Source organism: Canis lupus, chromosome 7 (genome assembly GCF_011100685.1).
Source record: "Canis lupus familiaris isolate Mischka breed German Shepherd chromosome 7, alternate assembly UU_Cfam_GSD_1.0, whole genome shotgun sequence".
Taxonomy (NCBI): Eukaryota; Metazoa; Chordata; class Mammalia; order Carnivora; family Canidae; genus Canis; species Canis lupus.
The window spans coordinates 42341307-42366023 of NC_049228.1; the positions used below are offsets into that span (position 1 = coordinate 42341307).

At 54.7% G+C, this 24717-nt stretch overlaps 4 protein-coding genes across 10 annotated transcripts; 2 read left to right on the forward strand and 2 right to left on the reverse strand.

The window, feature by feature from the left end:
• Window positions 1-438: 438 nt before the first annotated feature.
• On the forward strand, window positions 439-2797 carry KRTCAP2 (keratinocyte associated protein 2). The gene is made up of 5 exons (NM_001160122.1): window positions 439-490; window positions 720-874; window positions 966-1029; window positions 2363-2429; window positions 2646-2797. The coding sequence occupies exons 1-5, from the start codon at window positions 487-489 to the stop codon at window positions 2764-2766; spliced, it is 411 nt and encodes a 136-aa protein (NP_001153594.1). The 5' UTR covers window positions 439-486; the 3' UTR covers window positions 2767-2797.
• Window positions 2798-13985: 11188 nt separating this feature from the next.
• Window positions 13986-14668, forward strand: DPM3 (dolichyl-phosphate mannosyltransferase subunit 3, regulatory). The gene is made up of 2 exons (XM_038543147.1): window positions 13986-14145; window positions 14317-14668. The coding sequence occupies exon 2, from the start codon at window positions 14322-14324 to the stop codon at window positions 14598-14600; it is 279 nt and encodes a 92-aa protein (XP_038399075.1). The 5' UTR covers window positions 13986-14145; window positions 14317-14321; the 3' UTR covers window positions 14601-14668.
• A 344-nt stretch (window positions 14669-15012) lies between these two features.
• SLC50A1 (solute carrier family 50 member 1) lies at window positions 15013-17373 on the reverse strand. Of its 6 annotated transcripts, none has more exons than XM_038543138.1 (6): window positions 17202-17367; window positions 16847-16924; window positions 16609-16732; window positions 15836-15997; window positions 15485-15604; window positions 15013-15391 (listed from the first exon to the last, which is right to left on the reverse strand). In XM_038543138.1, the coding sequence occupies exons 1-6, from the start codon at window positions 17279-17281 to the stop codon at window positions 15083-15085; spliced, it is 873 nt and encodes a 290-aa protein (XP_038399066.1). In that variant the 5' UTR covers window positions 17282-17367; the 3' UTR covers window positions 15013-15082. The 6 variants fall into 6 exon arrangements, with proteins under 6 accessions (XP_038399066.1, XP_038399067.1, XP_038399068.1 ...); XM_038543140.1 differs by having other exon boundaries at window positions 15020-15407; window positions 17202-17363; XM_038543141.1 differs by having other exon boundaries at window positions 15139-15407; window positions 15865-15997; window positions 17202-17364.
• A 1404-nt stretch (window positions 17374-18777) lies between these two features.
• Window positions 18778-24038, reverse strand: EFNA1 (ephrin A1). Of its 2 annotated transcripts, none has more exons than XM_038543145.1 (5): window positions 23842-24038; window positions 20516-20811; window positions 19363-19428; window positions 19175-19225; window positions 18778-19014 (listed from the first exon to the last, which is right to left on the reverse strand). In XM_038543145.1, exons 1-5 carry the CDS (start codon window positions 23931-23933, stop codon window positions 18902-18904), a joined length of 618 nt encoding a protein of 205 aa, XP_038399073.1. In that variant the 5' UTR covers window positions 23934-24038; the 3' UTR covers window positions 18778-18901. The 2 variants fall into 2 exon arrangements, with proteins under 2 accessions (XP_038399073.1, XP_038399072.1); XM_038543144.1 differs by lacking the exon at window positions 23842-24038 and adding an exon at window positions 21757-22019.
• Window positions 24039-24717: the final 679 nt, after the last annotated feature.

Consider the following 24717-nt stretch of genomic DNA (forward strand, 5'->3'; position numbering starts at 1 on the left):
CCATTTCCTATGTTCGCACTCTTCATTGGCTCCCTAATCTTACTTACATACAGCGGGAGGATAGTTTCGGAGCAAGAGGACCGGAGGACTTGGGCAAGAGCCCACGGGAGATGCCAAGGCAACGAACGCGGGGGAGGGAGGTGTGAGGAACGGGCACTAGAGATGACATAAATGCAAGAAAGACAGGAGTGGGCTAGAGGCCATGGGCCATGAGCCCAGCGTCTTGCGCGGAAGGCAGCCGACTCTCGGAGTGCGGGGAAGGGCAGGGGACCAGGGCGGTGGCCAAGGCCGCTCCTGGACGCGATACCTCCTCCGTGCCGGCAGGGGCGCTGCGGCCAGGCGCCTAGAGGGAGTGCGGGCAGGACCTGGGGGCCCGCGAGTCCGCGAGTCCGCGAGCGGGGCTGGCGCATGCGCACGGACGGCCGCCGCGGTTCGGTGCCTCTCTTTCTTTCCTGAAGTGCCTTCTGGGCCTGGGGGCAGCGTGCGATGGGTAACAGGACTGGCGGGGTCCCCCTACGGACCGGCGGGACGGGGCGGGGGCGCACCGGCTGCCCCGGTCCTCTGCCCGCAGAGCTGACGTGTCCCGGGCCGCGGGGGCGGGAGGGCGCGGGGGCCGGGAACGCCGTGGGGGGAGGGTCGCAGCGGGGGTGCGCAACCCCGAGGGGCGGCAGGGAGGGCCCGACCCGACCCTGCGCCTCTGATGCTCGCCTCCCCTCCAGCCGTGGGCACGGGCACCTCGCTGGCGCTCTCGTCCCTGCTGTCCCTGCTGCTCTTCGCCGGGATGCAGATGTACAGCCGCCAGCTGGCCTCCACCGAGTGGCTTACCATCCAGGGCGGCCTGCTGGGCTCCGGCCTGTTCGTCTTCTCGCTCACCGTATCCTTCCAGGGCTGCTGGAGGTGGGAGGGTGGGGGGCGCTGTTCCGCCTCGTCGCTTCGCTCCACCTGCCCTTAACTCCCTCCACCAGGCCTTCAATAATCTGGAGAATCTGGTTTTTGGCAAAGGATTCCAAGCAAAGATCTTCCCTGAGAGTAAGTGCAAACGAGAGTCGAGTAACCTCCCCCAACACAATGCTGACTTCCCAGGTGCTTGGGTGGTAAAGTTTGTTCAGAAGAAGGAAATACCAAAAAAAAAAAAAAAAAAAAAAAAAAAGAAGAAGAAGAAGGCCACCCTTGAATCCAGCGCCTCTCTGAGCGCTTGGACTCGGGCCTGAAAGCAGGAAGCCCAGTTCTCAGGGGGTTCTGAGGACACTGGGCACCTGCATGCTTGCTTTGCATAGTCTTGGGGGGAGGTGGAGGTGGGGGGTGGAAACAGGACCAAGTTTACTGAGGGGTTCTGATGGGAAGTTGAATCAGCGGCAGTGGGTTCTGTTTATTTGAGATAATGGTGAGGAGCTTCCCTAGTAGATACACCAGATTTCTGGTCAGCAGGAATCCTGACCAAGTTAGAATTATTGTTAGATTATTTCTTTGAAAGGATACTTGTTATTGCTCATGTAATGGAGAATTGATAATTTAGTTATTTATACAGAATTAAGTTCATAAAGCAATTGGAGTATCACCTTAGGATCACCTAAGGAATGTCATGAATTTGAAAGTGGCAGCCAATGCCGCCTCTGAGGAGCCTTCATCTGCTAGAACGCAAACCTGCCACATAGCTCTCGTGTCATTGTGCTCCTCTGGGTGGTGGCTCTCCACCTAGCCCTGTTGCAGCCTTCCAGAGCTCCTTTGGTCCAGCAGCCTCTAGACTTCTGAGATGTTGTTTCCATGTGTATCGTCTTCCTGGGTTTCTTAAAGAAACCTTTGTTGTGGGGCAAGGTTCTTGACCCCCTTCTCCCACCCTGGCCTCCCCAGCTGGGCAGGTGGTGTCTGCCCTGCTGGCTAGCTTGCCACTTTCTCTCCAGTCTTATGCTAGATAGCCCAAGACCCTTTCCTGCCTCCATGGACACATGCATCCAGATACCCGGCCCTCCGATGGTGTCCAGGGAGTGAGGCCCTCAACTTCTACCACTGGCCAGCCAGTGTAATGAATTGATCCTTAGTGGCTGGCTTTTGTTGGAAAGGCCTACTTCCAATGGGAGCAAAACTTGCCCTTCACATTCTGTATCACTTTTCCTTTTCCTTTACATTAGAAGAAGGCCAGGATAGGGAAGTGATGGGACAGAGCTGGTAACGAGCACATGTCTCTTTGTGTCCTGGGCATCATTAAACGTGTCTGAAATCGTCCTGCTGATGTTGTGCCATACTCCTCCAAGCAGATCCCCCAAGATTCAGAGGGCCCCAGATTTCTCCTAGACTCCACATATGAATGCTTGGTGTTTCCAATTCCGACCACCACCCTCCTTGTCCCCTCTTGCCTTCTCAGTTCTTCTTTGCCTCCTTTTGGCTCTCTTTGCATCTGGCCTCATCCATCGAGTGTGCGTCACCACTTGGTAAGTGCCTCACAGCTGCATAAGGGGTGCAGCATCCTGTCCTTTGGTGCTGGATCCTCTAGTAATTTCAGACCTTCCCTGTCCCTCCCTCCCCCTTTGCCCTCCCTCCTTTCCCCTTCCCCATTTTCCTAAGGCTGCTGCTGCTGTTGACCCTAGGAGGCACCAGGCTGGGAGCATACACACTGATGCCACAGTCTTTTTATCTTTGCCCTGTAGCTTTATCTTCTCCATGGTTGGCCTGTATTACATCAACAAGATCTCCTCTACTCTGTACCAGGCAGCAACTCCAGTTCTCACACCAGCCAAGGTCACGGGGAAGGGCAAAAAGAGAAACTGACCCTGACTGTCCAATAAAGTTGATTCTTTGTAGTTCTGTGAGTTGTGATATTCTGTGGCTTCTTCTGCCAAGGCCTGCATGGGTATGCAGAATGTTACTTATGGCAGATGGATACCTGCTGTTTGCAGACCTTGGGGATGTGGGGCTTACCTTCCTCCAGGGTTCATCTCTTAACAAATATTTATTGACTGTCGTCAGTGCTGTGAGTACTTGTGTGAAAGTTTCATGGAAGAGAAGAAGTGCGTGAGTGATCTGCCGTCTTGACCTTTTGGGCAAGGGGTTGAGGCTGTAATGCAGGAAGCCTTCTATGCCCATCAGAACCAGAGTAGATCTTGGAACAGAAGAATAAGGAAGAAAAGGCACCCTCACCCCTCCAGCTCCCCATGGAGTTCATTTACACCCCTGGGGACTTTGTTACTCTGAGCAAACAAGCCTCCTGCCCCTTTTCCAAGTCCTTGGGAGGGAATTCCCCACTGATGTTCCTTTCTGGACCCATTTGTTCAACTCCAACTTGGACACATGCCTGTGTTCAGAAAGACTCCAAGGTTGGTCACTGCCCCATCCTCTTTGTTCTGGAGTCTTCATTTCTCTTCTCTGTTTTACAGACAAGAGATTAGGAACTTGTTATGTTTTATTTTTTTTTACATTTTTAAAAATTTTTTTAAAGATTTTGTTGATTCATGAGAGACACAGAGAGAGGCTGAGACATAGGCAGAGGGAGGAGAAGCAGGCTCCATGCATGAGCCTGACGTGGGACTTGATCCTGGAACTCCAGGATCATGTCCTGAGATGAAGGCAGATACTCAACCGCTGAGCCACCCAGGCATCCCGGAACTTGCTGTGTTTTAGCAGAGTATATAAAATGATAGGAACAGGCAACTGGGTGGCTCAGTGGTTGAGCATCTGCCTTTGGCTCAGGCCATGATCCTGGGGTCCTAGAATCAAGTCCTGCATCGGGCTCCCCATAGGGAGCCTACTTCTCCCTCTGCCTATGTCTCTGCCTCAAATAAAATATTAAAATGAGATAAAACGGTAAGGACAAGGCCATCAACCTTGGAGGCACCCTTGATAGGAATGAAGGATATGGTTTCTCAGGTCCTACTCTGCTCTGCCCTGAGAAGATCCTCTCTGTCCAGAGTACCTGTCCCTTGAGGGCATCTAGGCACCTTCCCTCCGGCTGGATTGTGTGAGATTTAGGGTGTGCACAGTGCCTTGGTGAGCATTGTATTCTGCACAGTGCTTTGTAACGGGCAGTAAAGACAGGTGGGTTGGTTGAAAGAACCTGCCTTTCTAGTCACAAAATAATGTACACAGGATGTGTCTAAGTAGAGATGACGTCCCAATGGAGATAAGTGAGTTGAAAGAGTTCTGGTCAAGAATTTGAGTCCCTTTGAGTAGAGGCCCTAGGTTGGTTGAGTACTGTGCAGTGTGCCCAGGATGCCTGCAGAGGGCGCCACGAGCTCGCATCTCCTGCATACCTGCACCACTGCAGTCAAGCTGGCTCTGAGGGCTAGGGAGAGTGGAGACTGGGGCTCAACCTGGCTAAGCCCTGAAGGACTTGCCTCTGGGGGCTGAAGTCTGAATCAAATGTTCCTGGGAGTGGAGACAGAGTTAAAGGGACACCAGAGGTCTGTCCGGGCCCCCTGCCCCCCCTCATCCCCTGGGGATGGAGGTCTAAGCTCTACCTAGTGATAGGGTGTTGTGAGATGGGGGACCTTCTGGAGGAGGATAACAGGTTGTCCAAAATGGGCGCTGGATCTAAGGGGAGGCTATTTGGCTTTAGGGCTCCCTCGGTAAAACCCTAACTTCCCAACTGAGGTGAGAGCTGTGGGCAGAGGGCCGGGTCCCAGCCTAAGGGAGCACAGGCACCTGGGGTTCAGGCCACCTGAGGACACCCTGGCTTCCAAGAGGAGAGTTTGGGTGGGTCCAGGCTAGGAAGGGTGGGGAGGAGTCGGAGAGCAGGTGCCAGGGCCATACCCAATGATCTGAGCACCTGCTGTCACCCACTGTGTAGGCACCAGGGACAGTGGCTCAGGGATAATGACCCCTTCTTCAGGGAACAAGTGCATTTACAAGACAGATTGGTGCCAACCTCAGCTCTCCACCCAGCCTATCTCTGGGGTACCTAGTTGCAGGCTGCCTGACTTAACCTACCAATTAACCCTGGCAGGGGTATCCTACCCACTAATAACCATCATTAAGTGAGGGGGCGTGAGGCCGTCATGGCTTCTGAGGGCCTGAAGATGGGGAGGGCAAAGGTGCTAACCTCTTGGCCCCTGTACTCCTGGACTCCACTCCACGCCAGCGGCTGGAGGCCTTGGGGAGAGAGGCAGTGAGCCCCTGGGGGACAGAGGGAAGCCAGATGTTTCCTCCTGCTCTTTCACACGTGGCCCTGACACCCTCCCACCCGTCAGCACCGCCACCAGCTCCGGAAACAGGAGTCAATAATACAGGGGGAGGGGGCCTTGGATGTGTGGGAGGCAGGGGAGGGCGCTCCAGCAGCTCCTGGCTCGGAAGCACAGGTTGTGGGGCTGGAGGTGAGGCCATTGGAGAGGAGGGCAGTGGGAAGGTGAGGTGAGAGAGCTCCCTAACTCCAGGCTAGACTCCCTGGCTGGCACCAAAAGGAAGGGACACCACAGGGTGTAACAAGGGGGGGGGGGGGGCGCCCAGGACGGGCAGGGAGGCAGGGAGTGAGCGAGTCTGCGCCAGGCCTTGGCTCCAGCCTTTTCCGGTCCTTATTGTCCTCGGTGAGAACAGGACATGGTTAGGTTCCCACTGCCCTGGCCCCCCAGCACTGCTCCCCAGGGGCTCAGGAAGGATGTTGGGAAATGAGAGAGCCAGAGACTGGTAGAGACAGAGATGCCGAGAGACACAAAGGGGAAAGGTTCAGTCAAAAGCCAGCATTGAAGTTCTTTGTGAGCAGAAAAGGCCGTGGGCGCTGTGGGAACTTTAAAAGAATAGGAAGCCCAAGGCCCTGCCCCTCAGAGGCCTCGAGCTGGACTCCTTCTGGACTTAGGGTCAGTCACAGAGCCGCCTCCTAAGCAAACAATGGCCGGAACCCCTGTGCAGGCACAGTTGATGGCACCTGATTGCTCTGCTTCAGGTAGCTTTATTTGCCTCTCTCCCAGCAGAGGGGAAGCTCCCCACACCCTACCTCCTGCCCCCAGGCTTGGGCTGAGAGTGAACTGGCCCCTCAGAGGTTGTGCTAGAAATACTGTTTGCTCGGCTTCCTAGGGAGACAGACAGGGAAGCCGCTGCAGGCCCCAGAGTGATGGAGAGTGCCTCACCTGGAGTGATGTGGAGTGCCTCACCTGGAGTGATGGGCAAAAGCCTGGTGGGGAGGCCCCAGAGCCAGCTGTCCCTCTCCTGGCCTTGCCACCAAGGGCTTGGGAGGGCTTGGGAAGGCTTGGGCGGGCGTCCTCCTCTCCAACTCACTCTCCTGGAGCTGGGCCCTCAGTGCTCGGCCACCATGCCTGGGACTCAGATCCCTTGTGTCTGTCTGTGCCCCAGATGTACCTCGAGATAAAGAAAAATGGACGGGATACCTGGGTGGCTCAGCGGTTGAGTGTCTGCCTTCCGCTCAGGGCAAGATCCCAGAGTCCCAGAATCGAGTCCTGTATCAGGCTCCCTGCATAGAGCCTACTTCTCCTGTCTCTGCCTCTCTCTGTGTCTCTCATGAAGAAGTAAATAAGATATTTAAAAAAAAAAAAAAAGGAAAATGGAAACTTGTTTTTAGTTCTACATTTAACAAATGAATGCTTTTTTTTTTTTTAAAGATTTTATTTATTTATGCATGAGAGACACACACACACAGAGGCAGAGATACAGGCAGAGGGAGAAGCAGGCTTCATGCAGGGAGCCCGACATGGGACTCGATCCCGGGTCCCCAGGATCACACTCTGGGCTGAAGGTGGCATAAACCACTGAGCCACCCGGGCTGCCCACATGAACATTTTTTAACACAAAATTGCAATATATTATAATCATGCTAGTAACAAGATCATTAACAAGATTTTTAGAAAATTTTCCTTCACGGCAGAACAGTAGGCCCTATTTCATAATACAAAGTCCTGTGATAATGGGCATCCCAGCTTCATTGTACGAGTCTCTCTACTTCTGTATAATTTGGAAATTCTGTGATAGCAGATGGGGTCACTTGTGTGATGTGTTCCCTCTCTTGGTTCTGTCAGAGGCAGTGGGGGGATGGCTGCGCTTGGGGTGTGTTTGAGGCCCTGGCTGCTCAGACCCCAGGCCTGTGAGTAGCTCTTCTCTGAGAACTAGACACTAAAATAAATAAATAAATAAAATAAAATAGAAAAAGAACTAGACACTTAACCACCGAGCCACCTAGGCGTTCCTGGGTGTAGAGATTATTTAAAAATAAAAAATAAAAAAAAAAACAACACAAAAACAAAACCAATTTGATAAGCGAAGGCAGGGCTGCAGCTGAACTTCAGACCCACTGGTGCCATAACATTGCTGAGCTGATGCGGTTCCCACACAGGCTCTGGCCCCACCTCCTTCCCACCTCCCAGCCTGGCCTCTGCAGCCTCTGCAGCCTCCACAGCTCCTTGAGGTCTGGACACTGGCCTCCACTGGCATTCAGGTTTCCATGCAGCCACCTCTCTAAGAGTGACCTTCCTGACCACGCTGTGTGACACAGTGCCCTCTGTCACCCTCCTGCCCCTTCCCTGGCTCTCATTCTCTTCCCAGGGATGCTCATTACTTGATTCATTAAATGTTTATTTGTTTCTTGTCTGTCTCCCACCACTTACTTCACTGAAGCAGGAAATTTATCTGTTTTCACTGAATGCTTCATTGAAAGCAGGGAATTTGTCTGGTTTGTTCACCGGAATACGACTTGAGAGGTACTTGATACACATTTGTTAAATATGCTCAAACTTCTTGCAGTGACACACCATTGTCACGGGTTTTTTTGTTTTTTGTTTTTTGTTTTCCATTGTCACGTTTTGAACTCTTCACCATCCTCTCTGCTTCAGTTCTAAATTGCTGAATCCCCAGAATCAACCAAGGACTTCCGTCTGCTGCCAGCCCCGTGGCCTGGGGCCTCCTCCCTCAGGCTAGCACCTTCTCCAGCTGACCACCTTCTCTGGGAAATCCTGCTGCACCCAGAGCCCCTCCTCAGAGCAGAAGCGCCATCTCCGATCTACCCTGTCCCCTCACCCTGCAGGTGATATTGGGTGTGTTGTTGTTAATTATATGTGTGTCTGTCCTGTTGCCTCTGTGGACGGTGGGGGCCCCTTAGGACAGGGATGAAGGCAACACAACCTGACTAACTAGACTTTCCCCAAGGACCCAGTAATCACCTTGGCACCTGTGGGCACCCGGAAAGCTTGGGTGGGTGCCTGACAGCAGACACAGGCACACCCAGGGTGTGTCCAGGGTCACCACTGACCTCAGGAGCCAACAACCTACAACACACACAGATACTCTTTTTTTTTTTTTTTAAGATTTTATTTTTATTCATGAGAGACACAGAGAAGCAGAGACAGGCAGAGGGAGAAGCAGGTTCCCCTGCAGGGAGCCCAAAGCAGGACTCGATCCCAGGACCCCAGGATCATGACCTGAGCCAAAGGCAGATGCTCAACCACTGAGCCACCCAGGTGCCACCCCCCCCACACACAGGTACTCTTAAGGGCCCTCTAGTCGCCTGGCCCTGGCCTGCTTTTTCCAGCCTCCTCTCTAGCTACTCTCCCCATCCCCGAAGCCATCGGCCCATCTGTCCCAGAGTCAGCCATGGATGTTAATTACTCCCGAGAACTCTCTTGCATATGCACCTTTGTGGAGGGTCCCAGGGCCCTGCATCCCAACCCCCTGCCTCTTCTACCTGAACAGCTCTCATGCCTCGTTCCAGTATCTGGGAGGCTTCAGGGCATCTGTGGAGCCTGGCCCCAGAAGCCAAGCCCTCATCCATGCCATGTCTGGTTTCACCCATTCCCCCTGTCTTCAATGCCCTGTTGAATGAGGCCACCCAGGTCTGGATTTTCTTTCTCTGACACCAAAGCTTGCAAAAGCTGATATCCGCCCCCCCACCCCCCCACCCCAAGCAGGAGCAAAGCCATCCATAGAAGTAATTTATCCCAGAAGATGCTAGGTAGGCTGGGAAGGTGAGTGATGATAACTATTCGTTACTAGAGGGACCAATGCCCGCTGCATGCTTACCACGGGCTGCACATTGTTGTAAGCATCGTACCTACATTCTCTCCTTCCATCTCTATGGCAACCTGGGGGGAGGACCAATGACTGGCTCCAGTATTTAGATGGGGAAATTGAGGCTCAGGAAGGTTATGTTATTTGCCCAAGGTCATACAACTAAGGTATAGTAAGAGCAGGGACCGAACCTCGGGATAACAAGGCTCTAAAATACCCCAATTTTTAAAAAAAATATATTTTATTTATTTATTCATGAGAGACAGAGAGAGAGAGAGAGAGAGAGAGGCAGAGACACAGGCAGAGGGAGAAGCAGGCTCCATGCAGGGAGCCCGACGTGGGACTCGATCCCAAGTCTCCAGGATCACATCCTGGGCTGAAGGCAGGTGCTAAACTGCTGAGCCACCCAGGGACCCCCCAAACTTTTTTTTTTAATAGTCTCCACACCCAGCATGGAGCCCAGCTTGGGGCTTGAATTCATGACCCTGAGATCAGGATCTGAACTGAGATCAAGAGTCAGATGCTTAACCGACTGAGCCACCCAGGCGCCCCTAAAATCCCAAACTTTTTAAAAAAAAGATTTTATTGATTTATTCATGAGAGACACAGAGAGAGGCAGAGACAAAGACATAGGGAGAATCAGGCTCTACACAGAGAGCCCAATGTGGGACTCGATCCCTGGACCAGGATCACGCCCTGAGCTGAAGGCAGACGCTCAACTGCTGAGCCACCCAGCCGTCCCTAAAACCCCAAACTTTTAACCCCCAAGCTGTACTGCCTCTCATGCTCTGCTGTAATCACGTGTAGCGTGTCCTGTGGCAGCAGGGGAGTGATGGCCTGCACAAAGACGGAAGAGAAAGGGGTTGGATCATAAGAACCTACTGGCTTTTGCCCAGCCCCATCCAAGGTTGGGGATGCTGTGTCCAGCAGATGAGAGTCTCTGGAGTAGTTCTATTTCATGGGACCAGGAGAGCTGGGTCGGTCTCCCTGAAGAACATCAGAGATTAACTTGTCCTTCCCTCTATCCCTCATTTTACATTTAGGGAAGCCCTGCTGATTTGCCACACTGTCCTTGGTCCTGGAGCTACAATGTCCCTGGGCAGGCCACGCAGGGAAATAAAAACACTGCAGATCATCATGGTTAGTGCTACCTATTAAGATAGTCTGGGAGCTCAGAGGAGCAAGATGGTGGCCATCCCTGCAACTTTGGAGAACATGAAGTTTGAGTGGAACATAGAGAAATATGTACCCACATTTTCTTATGGCATATTTATGGTCTCACTTTTCACATTAAGTTTTCTGGGGTTTTGGGGGGGTTGTGTTTTTTTTGTTTTTGCTTTTTTTTTTAAGATTTTATTTGTTTATTCATGAGAGACACAGGAGAGAGAGGCAGAGACACAGGCAGAGGGAGAAGCAGGCTCCATGCAGGGAACCTGACATGGGACTCCATTCTGGGTCTCCAGGATCACACCCTGGGCCGAAGGCAGCGCTAAACCCCTGAGCCACCCACCCGGGCTTCCCACCTCCCTTTTTTTCCTAAATGCACTGGGGATTTATTTTCGGATAAGGCGTGAGGTTGGAATCTAACTTAATTTACTTTTTCAAATGGTAAGCTAGTTGCAAATGATTTTTATTTTTTATTTTTAAAAGATTTTATTTATTTATTCATGAGAGACACAGAAGAGAAAGGCAGAGACACAGGCAGAGGGAGAAGCAAGCTCCATGCAGGAAGCCCAAGGTGGGACTTCATCCCCAGACTCCAGGATCATGCCCTGAGCTGAAGGCAGATGCTCAACCACTGAGCCACCCAGGAGTCCCTGCAAATGGTTTTTAAATCATCCATCTTCTCTTATTTGCTTGAGTTGCCATCTCTATCATATGCTAAATTGGTATTTTTTTATTTTTGTTTTATTTTTTAAAAAAATATTTTATTTATTCATTCATGAGAGACACACACAGACAGAGAGAGAGGGAGGCAGAGAAACAGGCAGAGGAAGAAGCAGGCTCCGTGCAGCAAGCCTGATGCTGGACTTGATCCTGGGACTCCAGGATCACACCCTGGGCTGAAGGCAGGCACTTTAACTGTTGAGCCAGTCAGGTGTCCCGGTATTTTTTTTTTTTCTAAAGATTTTATTTATTTATTTATGAGAGACACAGAGAGAGAGGCAGGCAGAGACATGCAGAGGGAGAAGCAGGCTTCATGCAGGGAGCCTGATGTGGGACTCTATCCTGGGTCTCCAGGATCATGCCCCAGGCCAAAGGCAGACGCTCAACTGCTGAGCCACCCAGGCATCCCAAAATTGATATATTTTTAATCTATTTCCTTAGTTTTTATTCTGTTTCATTGATCTAGGGAGAGAAGTGCTATACTGGAGTGGCAGCGTTTGCAAGCTCAGAAGTCACAGTTTGTGAGGTTTGCCTCAGTGCTCTCATTCGTGAAGTGGAGATAATAGTACCCGCATCGTATGGTGGCTGTGGAAGATTGAATGAGATAATGCACAGAAAGTGCTCATTGAATCAGTGAATGTCAGCTGCCATGATGATCCCTCCCTGCCCCGTTCAGGACCAAGTACCAGGATGGGGAGGGTGAAATCATTAAGCACTGAGCTTCAAGTTGGATGGCACAGCTCTGCTGCTCACTATCTGCAGGACCTTGGGCAAGTTACTTACCATTTACCATCTGTTGTAGCTTCCTCATTTATACATGGCAATATAAAAGTACCTACTGCAGCATGCTGTGAAAATTAAACATGACAATGTCCCATAGGGCACGACACATCACAGCCCTTCAATGAAGGGCTGATTATTATTATGTTATAATTTATTATCTTATGTGTTGTAGGACACATAAGATATATAATAATAACAATAAATACATAATTTATTATATTATGTATTATGGGGCACATAAGATATAATAAATACATAATTTATTATATTATGAGCTGTAGGGAAAGTAAAAATAAATATATAATTTATTATATTATGTGTTGTAGGGCAAGCCCCTTCTCATCTTCTTCCCCCAAAACTGTTCTGGGGAGTGGCAATCTTTCAGGGCCTGGTCTTCTTTGGGTGAACAAATAGAATTTCTGGATCTACAAAGCTGATACTGAACCCCTGAACTGTGCTGGAAGTCACTGTGACCAGTGAGGTCTTGCATGAGCAACCAATAGGGTTTTAGACAGAATGGGGAAGTGAGTGGAGTGGGGCTTTGAAGTTCACATAGCAAATTTAAAAAAACTAGTCTCCATGCCAATGTGGGGCTTCAACTCATGATCCTGAAATCAAGACCTGAGCTAAGATGGAGCTGGATGCTCAGGACGGCTGGGTGGCTCAGTGGTTGAGCGTCTGCCTTTGTCTCGGGGTGTGATCCTAGAATCTTGGGATTGAGTCCCACATTGGGCTCTCTGCATGGAGCCTGCTTCTCCTCCCTCTGCCTATGTCTCCGTGTCTCTTGTGAATAAATAAATAAAATCTTAAAAAAAAAAAAAGTTGGATGCTCAACCAAGTGAGCCACCCAGGTGCCCCTCATAGAGCAAATTTCTAAACATGTCTTTAGGGATGCCTGGGTGGCTCAGGGGATTAGCGCCTGCCTTCAGCCCAGGGTGTGGTCCTGGAGTCCTGGGATGGAGTCCCACCACATTGGGCTCCCTACATGGAGCCTGCTTCTCCCTCTGCCTCTCTCTCTCTGTGTCTCTCATGAATAAATAAATAAAATCTTAAAAAAATAAAAATGTTTTTATTTTGTCTTAATTTTTACCTTAACAAAGGAATTTGCATAGTTTAAAAAGCCAATTAGTTTTATAAGGCACTTTATGAAAAATACCAGTCCCCTGTTCTAGTTCTCCTACCTCCATACGTGCTGCTCTAGATGGCACTCCTGGGCTTCTTGGCTTTCTTTGGGACACCTCGTATTTCTTAGTAACATAGTCCTATTGTTTCTTTTCTTCCATTTTATTTTTATTTTTTTTCTTTTCTTCCATTTTAGAAGATGAGGATATGGTTCTTTCAATTCATGACCCTCCTCGTGTCCTCCCCCCCGCCATGCATTCAAGTACATCATAATGTTTACTTAACTCCATACTCAGTGCCTACATTACTAAGGCTGTGAAAATAATCTTCAGAGCTGAGTTATGTCATGTCCCTACTAAGACTCTGTGAATCTATAAAAATTGCTTTTGTTAATTAACATCAAGGACATGAGACTGAGAAACTTCACTCTCTAATATCCTGTAGGTACTGACTTTGCGATTTGAAACTAATGGGTGAGAATGGGACGTCCCACTGTGGCCTAGAGATCTGAACCAGGTGCATTATGTCCACACAGAGAGGCAGCCTCAAATTCCAACCTCCCTGCAAAGCTTCAAAAGGGGGCATCTGGACACAGCACTCTACCTGTATCTTAATTATGTAGTTATCTATTACATAATTCCCTAAAATTAATTATCCTAATGTTGTGGTTACAAAGTGGACCCCAGTCCCCTTCTCAGCCCAGGCTTGCTGATGTCTGCCCTTACACCTGTGCTTGGCTTGAACCTGTCAAGACTCCGCGGCGTGTACGCCCCACCTGCACCTGTCCCCTGAGGCCTGTAAGCCTCACCTGCCTGCACCTGTGCCCTGGCCTTCTCTTTCACGTAGTTTCTTTCCTATGTACCTGACATGAATTCGTCCCTAAACCTCTCAATAGCTCGAACCCATCAGGTAATTCTCGGGCTCCACACTTTTCTTTCCTCCAAGACCTCCTGCTAGAGCCCCTGTTCCTCAGGGCGCCAGGGCAGTGAACTCCTGCGTCTAAGTATTAAAGACAACCTACTACCTCGGATGGAACAGCTCCCGAGGAATACGTGAGTCAAGTTTAGGGAGAACTAGTGACATTCCCATCTTCTTGCAAAGTTTGACAGTGTTCTCAGAAGGACGTCAGCCACCGTGGAGTGGGGTCCTGAGGGACAGAAGCGGCACCGAAGCCCCTGGGGACTCAGGCGGCCGTCAGAGGCCCCCAATTCCCAGAGGACCACCGCGAGGACTACAACTTCCAAAAGGCCAGGCAGAGGCAGAGCGCCGAAAGGACTACAACTCCCAGAATGCCGCGCAGAGGCCTAGCGAGAGGCGACGCCGCGAGAACTACAACTCACAGAAGGCTGCGCGAGCCGAGAGGCCTTCCGGACGCTGACGTAGGAGCCGCGCCGGGCTAGGGAGACGCGGGCGAAGGTGAGTGCGGCTTGAGGGTCCATAGCGGGGGTAGGGTGGGGTGGGGGCGACCTGGGCGAGAACCGCGGCGGAGCGGCCCCGCGGGCAGGTGATTCGGAGGGTGGGTGACGGGGACAGGTGGGGGGGCCGCGGGACGGACGGGACCGCGAGCTCTGCTTCCTCTCCCCGCAGTGCTCATGACGAAGTTAGCGCAGTGGCTTTGGGGACTGGCGCTCCTGGGCTCCACCTGGGCGGCCCTGACCACGGGGGCCCTGGGCCTGGAGCTGCCCTCGCCATGCCGGGAGGTACTGTGGCCACTCCCGGCCTACTTGCTAGTGTCCGCCGGCTGCTATGCCCTGGGCACGGTGGGGTACCGCGTGGCCACTTTTCACGACTGTGAGGACGCCGCCCGCGAGCTGCAGAGCCAGATCCAGGAGGCCCGCGCCGACTTAGCCCGCAGGGGGATGCGCTTCTGACACCCCAGCCCATTCCTACCCGACAGCCCTTCCTCCCGCGGCCCATTAAAGAGAAGTTTATTTTCTAACATTGTTTAGTTGGAGCATAGACAACGGGGACTTGGGGGTTCCGTGTACCAGCTGTGGGTCCCTCCTCCTCTTTGCTCCAAAGGAGGCAAAGACCCCTTCTTAAGATCTCTGATAGAAGTGTCATTTCCCTTTCTTGGTCCTGTTAACCGTGTCTGGAAGTACTTCTCAGCTTCTCTTCTTCCCAACACCCAGGCTCTGTTCTAAGGCCTCCACCGAGTTCGTGGTTCCTTCAGATACCTCTTAGGAGCCAACCTAGCAGGCCAAGACCAGCTGTGGGTGGGACCGTGGGCCTCTGCCCTTCACCAAACCAGGCAGGTTGAGAATCACCAAAAAGAGATTGAGCTTTGATGGGCAGGGGTAGGCAACAATTTATTTTAAGGCACACTCTGAAGATTTCACCCCAACCTCCACAATTAAAAAATATAATCTATAAAAAATAAGTGATTCATTTCCCAAGTCTCAGCCAATCTTCCAAGCAAAACACTTTCTTTGGTCCCTCGAGTCTCAGTGTTAGTTGTTAGTTTTTCTTTCCCACAACCCACTGCACTCATGGAGCTGGTCAGCAGACTGCTGAGACACAGAGCTCTCTTTGGTAGCAGGTTGGCATGAAGATGAGCAGTGGTCAGGTGAACTGTCTCAGGTTTGCAGGAGCTGATAGTTCCTGTCTGGCCCCTGCGAGTACTTCCAGAAAAGCCAGAGGCGAACAAGGCTGGTGAGGATCCCTGGTAGGTTGGGCACCTGAAGTCACAAGGGCTGCTATGAGGAGAGGATTTTCCACCTTTTATACCTATTGCCCATCCTTCTGCTCAGCTTACCATGATGTAGGGATCGCCCAGCTGAAACCCATAGAGGGTCCAGGAGGCAGAGGTGAGGAGGGTGGCAATGGTGAGTGGGAATGAGAGACGCTGGGTTGATTTCATCTGAATGATCTTGGCCTAGGGAAAAGGATGAAAGACCGCTATCCCAGACACATCATAAAGCTCCCATTTGTCTGAGAATTTCCTCAGAAAAAAGATCAAACATCCTCTCCCTCTTGTCTCCCAGTCACCTACTTCTACTGCCTGTCTTCCAGGATCTTCCTTCCTTTGGAATGTAGGCTACAGTCTCAGGCTATGGGATCCTGACCCTTCTTATCTCCCCCACTTCCCTGCACAGCCCCCACTCACCAAGTCAGCCAGTGGTGAGAGGTACATACTGATGGTGAAGCCACTGCAGAAGAGGCCCAGCTGCTGAAGCTGGGTCTCCAGGTTGGGCACCAGGAGCCAAAAGTAGCCAAAGCCTAGGAGAAGGACCCCCACCAGGGTTGCAGTCTGAAGGAGCACCGGCCGCTGCAGGGGAGAGAGGAACCTTTCTTTTAGGTGTCCCAGGAGTCCTCTCTGATGGCCCGGCTGGAATTAGTTCATCCTGCCCTCTCTCCTGCTCCAGTGGGGGAGGTAACCTTCGCTAAGCCTCCAGTATAGCTCTTGCTGCAGCCTCCTCCCCACCAGTAACAAACCCATGTCTGATCCCCCCCCACAGCACTGGAGGTTTCTAGAAGAGAAGGCTTGTATTGGTGTGAACTTGGTATACACAGTAGGAACCTAATAAATGCTGGTGTGATTGGGGAAGCAGAGCTAATCAACTTTTTTCCCAGTCCTGACTCTGAAGGAACTCTCAGAGACAAAAGCCCGCTCCCCTCAGTTTGTTGGGCAACAAGGCACCATGGGGCTGAGCAGAACTACCAGCTTGCCAGAGATAGCGAGGGTGGGGGATTGCTCAGTGTGTGAGTCCCAGAGGCTGGCTTCATGGAGGAAGGACGACTGCAAGACCGCAGACTGGAGGGCCCTTCCAGGAAAGGGTGGCAGTGCCAGCCTGTCATCTTCTAGGAAGCAGTGTTTACTCTGCCAGCAAGGCAGGGAGGGTGTGCAGCACAGAGGTGGGTCCCAGGGAGGGCCGCTACCTTCCGAGGGCAGTAGTGCACATACACCAAGATATACAGGGTCTGAAGCACAGCACCCGTGGCGTTCACGAAGATCAGGATCCCGTCACCCTTCAAGGCCCCGTAACTCAGCCAACTCAGGTTGCTGCAGAGTGGACAAGACGGTCATTCGGGAAGGGGATGGGAGGGGGACCCGGCGTTCCTCCTCCCCCCAATCCCCACCTCCCTCAACTTCTCCCGCCGCAGACGCCCGTCTCACTTGATGTCCGTAGTGAGAAAGGGCAGGAACTGGACATTGTCCACGCTACGGGTCATCCGCATGTGCCTGAGGTCCGAGCTGTAATGGAGCCCCGAAAGTAGAGGTGAGAGATGGGAAGAGAGAAGCGGGCTGCTGGGGAGTCGAAATCCCCGACACCTGTGGTCGTCCCCGGACAACTGCAGGTCTCGGCCCCGCCCCGTCTCTCTGGCCTCTCCTTCAGGTGCCCCGGCTCCCTCGACCCGAATCCACTTTGACCCAGGTTTCGGACGCAGCCTGGGGCTGCGCCCACGTCCATGTCCCCTCTCCCTTCCTGACTTCCAGCGCCTGCCCCCGCCTAGCCCAGCCGCATTCTCACAGGCCGGTGGAGTACATGGCGAGGGTGAAGAGCACGCAAGCCCCGGAAAGGAGTGAGTCAGCCACGCCGCCCGGCTCCATCTCCCCCGGGGTCGGATCCCGAGCTGCCCGCCGGCGTCAACTAGCTGGCCCGGAGCCCGCCCCGACGGAGCTCCGCCCCCGCGCGCCGCCGTCCGCCGGAAATGGGCCCGCAGCCCCGCCCACACGGACGTCCAGCCGGAACCATGCCCCGCCCCTGCAGGTGCTCACGCGCGCTGAAGCCCGGGTCGGATGTTTCCTTCCGGGTCCCAGCTGCTACCTCGTCCCGGCTCCGCGGACCTGCCTGGTCCCCGCCGCCCCTCAACGCTCTGCTTACCCCTTGGCTCACTCGGACCCCAGCCTCCAGTCTTGCCCGTGACCGACGTGGCCGCCCACAAAGCAAAGCTTGCTGAACCTTTGCGGCCAGGAGCCCCGGACCACGGCTCCCCGGCCCAGGCTTTGAGGCTCCCCGGTCTGAAGCCTCTTGCCGGGCTTTCAGCCATGCTGCTGTGTGCCTTGGCCAGTCTGCTGGAGCGCCAGCCTCTGACCCCTAGTCTGCCCGACTAGGCTGCTGGGAACTTCCCCTGCGGCAGCCCACTGCCCCGGTGGCTGGGGCTGTGGGAGCAGGCCGCGCCTCAGCTGCTGTTCCCCGGACCCCTCCAACAGCAGGAGCCCAGTGCGGGAGGGGTGTGGGGGTAGAGGTTTCACAGGAAGGGCTTCCAGGGTGGGCTGCAGCCTAGAGCCCCCAAGACTGCTGCCTGGCGCCAGAGGAGGAAACACCCTGCCCTTTGGCGCTGGGGAGGGGCATGTATTCTTTTCAGAGGGAAGGAACAAAATTTAAACCCAGTTGTTACCTGGTGTCCTCCAGAGCCTAGCACATGGCAAGGACTCAGTGGTCATAAGTGAGGGTGGAGGTGGGGTGAGGGCAGACAAGCAGGTCCAAATAAAGAAACACATGGCTTTATTTATTTATTTATTTATTTTGTATAAAAAAACTCCAGTTGTAGAAATCAGCACAGACACACATCAAGTTTATATACAGATCCTGTACACGTGGGCCCTGCCCTGACAGCTACACTCTAGGCACAGGGTGGCACAGCCCCCCTGCTGGCACAGCTCTGGGTAGTGCAGTCCCCAGATGGGACAGGATGCAGTGCCTGGTTACAAACCTCTCCATGGCAGCTCCAAAGACTTCTAGAAGCCTTGGGAGAGATGCTGGATCAGCCCAAGCATGCTGCCTCTCCTGTCTCTGCCTCCCAAGCATGAAACCGTCTCATGCTTTTCTTTCGGTCAGTTCATCTGGGCATCCTGCCTCTCTTTGGAGGGGCATCTTTGCCAAACTCAGTGTCCATCTGCATGACCCCAGGCCCCTTCTAGCTTGATTCCCACAGTGCTGGTCTTAAGAGGCCACGTCTGCACAGCTTGTTTCTTTGGCTTAAGGGCAGGAATGGTAGGGAAAGGACGGTCTCCACTTCTTTGTCCGTCCCTCAGGGTGGAGGCAGGGTTGGCACTGCCAGGCTCGTTGACCTCCTTTGGGTTGAAACCCTTAATACTGACCCATTTTGAGGCTGCTGAATGGCAGCTTGTGCATGTGGTGGGAATGATTCCCAGGACAGGTGAGGATGCCTCTGCCAGGGCTCCTCAGCCCCATTCCAATCCATAGGCTAGATGTGGCCTCTGCCTTCATGGAGTCTGCAGCAGCAGGAATGGCAGGAGCAGCACCACCCAGGCGAGGGGGAAGAGGCGGGGGGCAGCACTGTGACCGATGCTATGTAGAACCTGTATCTCTGGGTCATCTGCAAGATGAGAGGGCAAAGCCCCCAAGGTGAGTGGCCCTACTGCTGGCACTGGCCCTCAGCTCTATGAGGTCTCCCCAGCCCCTGCCTGTGCAGAAGCCACCTTCTGTACCCAACCTCTTTAAGCAGACTTCAGGCCCAATTTGCTCAGGCTACCTACCTGCCAGAAGTCTCTTCTCTTGTGGATTGGCATGGGCCTGAGGACTGTGAGCTGAAAGGCAAGAGTGGTAGCAGATCAGGTACAGTACTGGGGAGGCAGATGGGCAGGACCTCCCTGCCACCCAAAATCACTTGCACAGGCCCAGCAGCGAGATGGAGGAGGGAGGCCCACAAGACTCTGACACTCACTGATTTTGCCACTGACTGTCACCTTCAACTTCAAGCATCGGTCTTCCTGATGGTGGATGGGTTTGGCTGTAAGATAAACCCGCAGAGTGTCAAGGGAGGAAGAAAATACAGGTGGCAAACACCTCCTGCTCTCCTTTTTCAGGCCTTGTTCATTTGAGGCACTCTCTTCCCACTCATCTGTGATTCTCACCTTCCTTGTTGATGGCCTGCTTTCTTTTTATTTTTTAAAATATTTTACTTATTTACTCAGAGATACAGAGAGGCAGAGACACAGGCAGAGGGAGAAGCAGGCTCCATGCAGGAAGCCTGACACAGGACTCGATCCTGGGACTCTGGGATCACAACCCTGAGCCAAAGGCAGACAGACGCTCTACTGAGCCACCCAGGTGTCCCTGTTGGCCGGCTCTCTGCCTCATGCTCAACCTTTCATTCTTTGCCATGACCCTTGGCTTTGGAGATAGCACTAAGAAACACACAGACCATGTCCTCTTGCTACAGTCCGTCCTTTCCTCCTCACAGCCTGAAGTAGGCTGGGGCCTTCCTACTCTGCTCCCCCTGCCTAGGCTCCACTGACAAGCTGATTTTCCAACCCATGAAGCCACCAGTGCCTCCGCAGTGCCCTCGGGACAAAGTCCTAACTCCTTAGCACTTTCTAGGCCCCCATGAAAGTCTACCTCTCCCCACTTCCAGCGTCACTCCTGCCATAGTTTGAATCCATATGGAGTTCCCTGAAGATATCATGCTCCCCTTTGCATATGTCTCCTTCTGCCTGGCCAACCCTTCTGCTTGTCCTAAGCTCTTGGGCCATATTCCCCAGGAATGCTTCTCTGAGCCTCTGGAGCCTGGCAGGTACCCAAGTCATTTTCCCAAGGCCCCTCGGTCCACATCTTCATATCACAACTGTTCTAATGGTCAGTCTCCTCTGTATGTCACTTTGCAGCTTCCTGGGGGATAGGAACGCTATCATGTTTGTTTATCTCTGTGCCTGTTCTGCCAAGCAGAGTCCCCAGTACGCAGCAGCAGCTGACTCCATGCCTGTACTGTGAATGAATGAAAACAATTCAGGATTGGAAGGGGCTGTGTGCAGCTCTGAGCGCAGGCATCATACTGGCCGTGTCCCTCTATGGCCTGTGTGCGTGCCCTGAGGACTCACAGATATAGTAGTAGCTGTGTCCCTCTTTGAACTCCTTGCCCAGGGTGAAGGGGGTGAAGCGCTGGAATTTCTCAGATAGCTTCTCCGGGCCATGCCTGGCACTGGGCTGGTTGCATTGCCAGCGGACTTGGTCCTTGGATTGGGGTTGGCACAGCTGGTACTGCTCATGCTCCACCAGGTATAGGGTGTACCGCTCCATGGCAGTATCCGCCACAGCATCATCCTCGTAATGTGGACAGATGATGTCCAGGTAGTCATTCAGCCGCACGTGTACCGTGTAGTCCTCATTCCGGAACCTGTGCACGAAGAGCAGGAGAAAGCAAGTGGTCATTTGGAAGCCAGGCCAGGGCTGTAAGCCTCCAAATGTTTAGCTGGCCCCTCACATTTCACATGGGAACCCTACAAAGATTTTTCAAGAAGCCCAACTCCCAATGTTTACTGCTCTTGACCTCTTCGATATCTTTACACCATCATCAAACACACTTCCTACCATCACTACCTCTTGTTCATCCTCTACATAGCATCCACTTTAGGATCCTTCAGGTACCAAAGCACTTCCCAGATATTTACCCAAGGAAGGGCAAATGACTGTCGTAGCTCACTCATCCTGCTCTTCTACAGGAAGTATCTCCCCAAATCTGTTCTCACAGGTGCTCCCTTAAATGCTGTTAGCCCTGGGGCTGAGACCCTCCCATCAGGGCTGAGGAAACCCTTCTCTCTGCGCTCAGCGCCCAGCACACCTGCGGCTCCCCGTCCCTCACTCCTCTTGGCCTCGCCCGGGGAGACCCGAGCGCAGTCCACCAGTCAGCTTCACTCCCGCCCCCAGCACACCAGGCCTACAGACACTTTCGGCCCACTTACAGCAAATCTACCCCCCCCCCCCCCCCCGCCAAGCTTCTGCAGTTGTAGCTCACACCTGTGTCCGCCTCTCAAAGCACCCCAAAACTCCCAGCCCCTTCGCTTCCCAAGCCACACTTTCCCCTCCAAGCGCGGAGCTCCAGCACCGCCCGGCTTCTCTGGGAGGCTGCCTCTCAGCCCCGCCGCCCCGGGCAGCCGGCTCTCTCCCTCAGCCCTGCCCCCGGGGCCCCTAGGGCTCCAGCCCGGCGGCCCCGACACCTGGCTCCAGCCGGGCGCGGCGGGGTCCTGGCAGGGGAGGTGCCTCCCTCCCCGCTGCTCGGCTGCCCTGCTTCTCTGAATTCTCCCAGCTCCGCCCGCGAGACTCTGCAGGGTCGGCTGCCAACCTGCTGCCAACCGGAGCACGAGCAAGGGCACGGGCGGGGGGAGGGCAGGAGTTCGGACGGGAGGCCTCCAGGGTGGGCACCTCCGGCCCCCAGCGGCCAGGCTCCGGGGCCGCGTGCCAGCGCGCGGCAAGCCACCCCTCCCCCTCCCCCTCCCCCACCGGGCGGGGGAGGAGGAGTGGGGGGAGGAGCGCGCGACCGAGGGAGAGGCTTTTAAAATTCCTCTCTGGAGAGATAAACATAGAAGCCATTTCAGAACAGGTATTTCAGCTCTGGGCCTGGCGTCTTTCCCCGGTTCCCGTGACGGGCACTGACTCATTCCTCACCCACCTCTGCCGCCCGCCCCGGCGCTCCGGAGAGCTCGGTCCACTGTGGAGGGGTCCCGGGGCCCCCGGGGCCAGGACTTGCCCCGGGCACTGTCCTCAGGCCTGGGGCTCCCGCAGGTCAGCGCGGGCGGCGGGGATGGGGCGGGGCGTGGAGGCCAGCGCCCACCTCCCGGCAGCCCCCCGCCCCGGGCTGGAGATCCGCGCCGGGGCCCACGGCCTGAGTCACCCTGGCCGGCCTCACCCCTACCCAGCTCATCACCGCCTCTTCGGAGCCTGCAAGCTGGCCCGGCCTGGCCGCCTGTACACTGCCCTCTGGCCGGCTTCTCTCCCGTTCTGGGTGGGGGGAGGGGGGTGCGCACGTGCAGCCAGATGGACAAGGCAGAATTTGTGCTGGGTGGGGGCACCCATTGACCTGGCCCCACCCCCCCAGGACAATCTGTTCCACTTAGCGCTCCTTTGACTCTGGCCCTCCGTCTGGGAAAAGGGGGCAGCGGCGGCGTCAGGGAAGGCGGGGAGGGGGAGCAAGGAAGAGGCTCCTTCCTGAAAGAGAGGAAATCTGGGAGCTTGGGAACGGAAAGGGCTCCCCCCCTCCCTCCTCAGGGCTTCCTGCCCCCCCCCCCCCAGCACCTGGCATGGGCAATAACAGGACTTCGCTCTCTCCCACTAGGAGGTTGGAGCGGGAAGTAAGGAGGGAGGGGGTGCTGCCCGGGCTGCCCCCGTGGCCAGGGGGCAAGAGGGCATTGCCCTCCGGGGTTAGCAGCTGGCTGCTCCCTCTCTCCCAGCCCCAGCCCAGACCCTCACCGGCCGTGTTGCCACTGGGTCAGAGGAAGCTGGTTCAAGGAATTCCTCAAGGGGAGGGGGGTCAGGCGTTCTGGGCTGAGGGTGGCCAAGCGGAGTGAAGTGTTTTTCCTGACCCCACTGCCCAGCCCTTCTCTCCCTGCCCCGCCCTACCACCCCCTACACACCCTTCTCCCATTTTCCCACAAATATTGTTCCCTTAACTTCTGAAAACTCAAGGGCAAGAACAAAGGGTCCGATGGGCTTCTTCCTCCCAGGACCATTTGCCTCCCAGCCCTAAACCTGCCCAGGAGACGTTAACTCCTTCCTGCCCAGAGCCCTCTGTGGCCCTTTTAATCCTTTCCACTCTTTCTGAACTTTTCCCAGGTGCGCCCCCCATCTCAAAACCGGGTGCCTCCCTCAGCCTACCTATACACAGCAGGTACCTCCCTCCTGCCACCTCAAAAGATCTCTTGTGTGTGGAGAGGAGCTTTCCAGGGTCATCTCAAACACAGAGTGCATAGGCTTAAAGCCGGAAGGCCAGGTCCCTCCTGAGGGGGTCCTTCCAGGGTTACAATATGAGCATTCTGCTTACTCCTGATGTCACATTAGGGTACCTGTCCGTGTGGGCAGAAGTCCAGGTGACCCACAAGAAGAGGCACAGAGGGTTTTGTGGTAGAAGGACCTAGAACAAGAGCCCTGAAGTGTTCAGCAAGAGTCCCGCACTTCAGGGTAACAGAGGGATGGGAAGGAGCGGCAGAAATAACCCTGTGCAAGTAGTCCCGGGCAGGTTCCTACCCAGGGGCGGAGTACTCCCAGTTATGGGGAGAAAAGGAGGAAAAAGCCTTAGGAATCCCTCCCGCCTCTGGTCACTGCCACAAGACTCGGGTCAGGGGCTGGCCAGCACAGTTACCGAGGCAGGGGGCCGGAGCGTGGGCAGTGCCAACCGGGCGCCCGGGCTGCGCGCAGGAGACTCGGGGCTTACTTGGGGTTTGAACTGTTCCAGAAGACGGTGTGGCGGTCAGCAGCGGCCAGACTGCAGCACAGACCCAAGAGCGGGGCCCAGAGGAACTCCATAGCGCAGAGCCTGGCCGGGCCGGGCGAGGACGAGGGGCTTCTCGGGGTCGGGTTCCCGCGGGCTGTCTCGGCGGCGCAGGCAGCACAGCGCACTGCTCTGGCCCCTCCTCCCGGCGACTTCGCCTTTGGGGCCAGCGCCGCCCGGCCCGCCCCCGGACCCGCCCCCAGAACCGCCCAGCCAGGAGCGCGGCGGCCCCGGCGCTTGGGGGCTGGGAGGGAGAGGAGGGGGGAGGAGGGAGAGGAGGAGCCGGACGGGAGTGTCTGCGGTGACAGAGGTGCCCTGCGCGGCGAGTTGGCTTGCCCGTCGGTCTGCGCGAGGCCCTGTGGGCCGGTGCGGGGCGCTGGCTCTGCGGCCCCTGGCTCGGGGGCGTGCGGGACAAGGGAGCCAGCTGCACGTGCAGATCTGCGAACGCTCTCGGTGCGGGATCCTGTTGTGCCGCTCCGCGCGCGGGTTGCGCGGGGTGCAAGGTCCTCTACCCGGCCCACACCTTTCCCCAGCCCCGCACACCCGGGCTCCGGCGCCCGCCTTCCCGCCCTCCTCCCACCCGCCTTTCCCGGACTCTGCGCTCGGCTGCCCCTCCCCACACACGCGGCTGTTTGTTTTCGTTGAGATTGTCAATGTTGTCTTTGTTCGGAAGATTGTGTCATCGTCTCGATGCCGGGAATAAAGTGCGACCCTGTGTGATCAGGTGTGAAACGTGTGCGGCTGGGGCGAAGGGCGCCTCTGCCCATTATCGCCTGCGAGAGGGAGGGACACTCGGGCTCCCGGGTCCGAGAAAAGTCT